This window comes from Rhagoletis zephyria, unplaced genomic scaffold (genome assembly GCF_001687245.7).
Source record: "Rhagoletis zephyria isolate East Lansing unplaced genomic scaffold, Rhagoletis_zephyria_1.1 Rzeph_scaffold_32644, whole genome shotgun sequence".
Lineage (NCBI taxonomy): Eukaryota > Metazoa > Arthropoda > Insecta > Diptera > Tephritidae > Rhagoletis > Rhagoletis zephyria.
In genome coordinates, this window is record NW_016189699.1 from 1 (window position 1) to 3,890 (window position 3,890).

A 3,890-nucleotide genomic window follows, 5' to 3' on the forward strand; every position below is an offset into this window, starting at 1 on the left:
GCACCACCCAAATTGTACGCACAACACAGGCGGCACCAACAACAACAACCAAATCGTTAAGGTATAGTCTTTGACACGCTAATCGCGCCCGAATATACTCATAGTACTTATAACTATTCTTCATCATCTATTGCTTCGCGTACTTTCTACTGGAATTCGTTCATTTGAAAATAAAAATAAAAAGCGTTTAAGTCGATTCATTATGTAACTGCGTTTATTGATCATCATTGCGTGATATATATATTTGGCTTTTGTTTTTTAAATAGTTTATTGATTGGATAATTGAATTGTTGACAAAAATCACAATCATCAGCAAATACTCATCAAGCGACCATAAAATACTTACATACTTAGCACTTACACTTCCATGCAAACATACTTACATGCAGTACAAAATGACAAAAAGCTCTACGCCAATTGGCAATTACATATTCATACATTTCGCTCTAGTGCTATCATTTTAAGGTCATCCAGTATACTTAGTTGCTAGGATATAATTCTCAAAAGCATTTTCATACTAGCGATCTTTCTATTTCATGTGGAACCTTAGTTATTCATTCTAAACACGCACAAATACATCGTATAGGAACACGCAAATCAAATGTAAAAAAATGAATAAGTTGAGAATTTCAGAAACACAGAGCATTGAGAGAGCCACATACATATACTTCAAGCACACGGTACACATACCCGCATATAAATATCGATACGCAATTTTGTAGGTATACGCATTAATTATCATCACCATCTAAGTGTTAGAGGCCTGAGAGCGTGTAGAGAACTGAGAAAGATTATGTTATTTGTGAGAGTAGTAGAAATCGCATCTAAAAAGAATTGACAAAAGTATGACGTGATATTTTTACTGTTTTTACTATAAGCGCTTAGAGCACTGTGACCTAAAAATAATTTTGAATTTCGGTAAGGCTGGCTAGCTACGACCAAATTGAATAACTACGTCGGAATTGAAGAATGTTACACCGTCTTGGCAACGTTAGGTTAGAGTGCCTGATTTCGTTCAAGAGCGCAGAGGCACTTCCGACCTTCCCCTTAGCAATTCAACCACCAATTGCGCTTTAAACATAGTTACATACATATATGCTACCAGTCAAATACGATTGTCGGACAAACTAGTCTTACAAACGGGTCTAGCCTAAGCCCGATAGGAGAAAGCAGCCCTATTCCGGCTACGCAGTAGGCAGTAACTTATTTCGGCATTGGCGGTCTTCGGCCAAATTGAAAGGGTTATCCTCATCAGTCGAACTCTGGCTTATCATAATCGCATGTAGGGCGAACTAGTTTAGCCTAGGTAAAACTAGTAGTCCGAAAGGTCTTGACGAGGCTGGAACAGTTTCAGAAATAATGTTCGATGCCTCAAAGTTCTTCCTCGTCTCTGCAACAAAAATCGTGCGCACCTATAATGAACTATTGAGGGGGTGAAGTGGCCAAGTCGAGTAAGTGAATTAGATCAATTTTCATCGATTTTTGTCCAGATCTGTCTGGTAGACCGACAGGTGTGTTCCCATACAAAAACCAACGAGCATTTAGATGCTAGGTTGTTGAAAGTCCTTTATTCGATGGTTACTTTGGAGGTTATTCCGTTATTCGCTTATGGCGGTTAGCTCGGACTTTCTGTTACTATAGTCCGATAAGCGAAGACTGAGGTTTAGTGTGAGTTAACTGTAGTTAATCTCGCTGCCTACTCTTTCGTTTAGCGAAGTTATTTGTATAGGCCGAAGTCGACCCTGAGTTTCGCTCTACGGTACCTTCCCATTTGTTCCTCCTTGGGATTCTTAGGAAATTTATTTTTTTTTGTCCAAACAGCGTAGAAGAGTATTAAAATCGGGTTTTCGCAGGTTTTCAAGCTATTCACCATTCGAACGTTGCTAGATGGTAATGAGTTTCGTACTTTGTTGTTCAGCTGGAGGATACAGCAGGGTCACATACCGTTCAAAATTAAATTTTCTGTTTATGAAATACTAGCGAATTTTGTGGTAGCCTGTTATGGGACCATATCTACCAGGTAAAGCTTCCGAAAATGTTACTGAAATCAATCCAGTTTTTTTTAGTTAAGTCCAAACAACGAAAACGGCTATCATTTTCATACTTGTATATAGATGAGAGCTTCTTGGGAATTAACTAAATCGAACCGTAGCAGAAGATACTCATTCCCATAGTTAAAAGTCTATCAAAACTTAGTTTGGAAAACCATTTTACCGAATGGAAAAGATCTTAAAATATTTTTTTAGAAAAGCCCAGGCACAATAGCGACTTACTCACCTTTCTCTCAGGGATCAGAATAGTCCAACATTCAATTAAGTTGGACGATAACTTTTTTTCCTCAGCATAGCGCATTTAAAGTTTTGCGAATATTTTGCATGTTTTACTTTTGTTTGAAGACTTACTGTGAACACAGTCATTAACTGCATGCAAACAAAGGAGTACCAGAACCAATATAGGCTCTATGGAAATGAAGTGAAAAATATTGCATGAGATGCCTGCTGGTTTTTTGAAAGCTTATTTTGCAGTACTACTAATATTTATTTTCGAGCAATGCGTTTCCGAATTTAATTTTAATTATTTTTTTTTTTGACTACAAAAATATTCGACGAAGTACATAGGTGCCTATAATCTTTTCAGCATTACCTCATTTTCGAAAAACAAAAATTTTAGGACCACCACTGACTCACGCCAATCATTATGCACTAGGTAAATAATTAATTAATCCATCACCACAATCATGGATTAACTTGATTGGTGATTAAGACTTTAAAGACATTCCCTCCAGCAGTGATCCAAACTACATGCCGTATACATATTAATTATTAAACTGTCTATAAAATTGGTAATAGCAAGCATACAAAGTAACCTAAAGTCGCGCATCTAAAAAGTATATTTTTCTTAAAATCGTTGAATGTCCAACAACAAACTACCACTGACGTATAAACAACCACAACTGCCACCACCACCACCACCACCACTACTACCACCAGCACCTCTCTCTATCTCTCTCTCTCTCTCTCTTCCAATTACCATATCTAAAGCAACAACAACAACACTAACATTAACCGAAAATGTGGATTTCTCCTACAGATCTAAAACGCATGCAAATAAATACCAAAAGAACCAACGTACGCAATCCAATCCACCACAACAACCACCTTCCACAATCAAAACACCACCCCCATCTCCAACTCCACCTACATCTTCCCCAACTCCAACGCAAAGAACAACAAGCATACCAACATCCACTACAACGACAACATCCACACAAAAACCCCAACCGTTTCCCAGTGCACAATATTCTAACTCGGACGAGACGTTTGTCACGGTAGTCTCCAAGCCGCACAGTCTCGCCGCACACAACCCAAATATACCACAACAAAACAGAAATCCCTCTAACACACCCAATACACCGCAGTCCCAGTCAGCCTTGTTAGACTTTCGAACGGTGGACGACATTGAAACTATCTCAGACGCCAGTCAAAACGTACACGTACAGACAGCTGAACCCTTTAGAAGTGCTGGTCGTCCGTTTGAGTCAAGCACTGCGCTTAATGGTAGGGGAAAATTTTTGGCTGTCATTGACAAAGTGGAGACATATGCTGACGGTGGTTCGCATGGCAATTCGGTACGGGCAATTAGTGATAAAGCCGTTTCACATGAAAAATATGCATCACACGAGAATGCCTATCGCAGCAGCAAGCAATCGAATGAGTATTATGGTAAAATACCTGACGTCAAATCACCACAGAAGAGCCGTTTGCAAAGCTATATTGTCTCCGATGTCGCGCCGCAGAGTTTCAAACCCGTTCCGACCGTTAAAGTGGTTGCGTTGCCATCCCCAGAGCCTGAGACTGTTTTAGAGCTTATAAGCGGTGAGAGCTCCGCAT

The 3,890-nt window shown here is 39.3% G+C and overlaps 1 protein-coding gene across 1 annotated transcript; it reads left to right on the top strand.

Moving 5' to 3' along the window:
• Positions 1-3,090: 3,090 nt before the first annotated feature.
• Positions 3,091-3,875, top strand: LOC108353981 (putative uncharacterized protein DDB_G0290521; the record flags this gene model as incomplete). The annotated part of the gene is made up of 1 exon (XM_017605172.1): positions 3,091-3,875. A coding segment is annotated over one exon (785 nt), but the record flags the coding sequence as incomplete, so codon positions are not given.
• Positions 3,876-3,890: the final 15 nt, after the last annotated feature.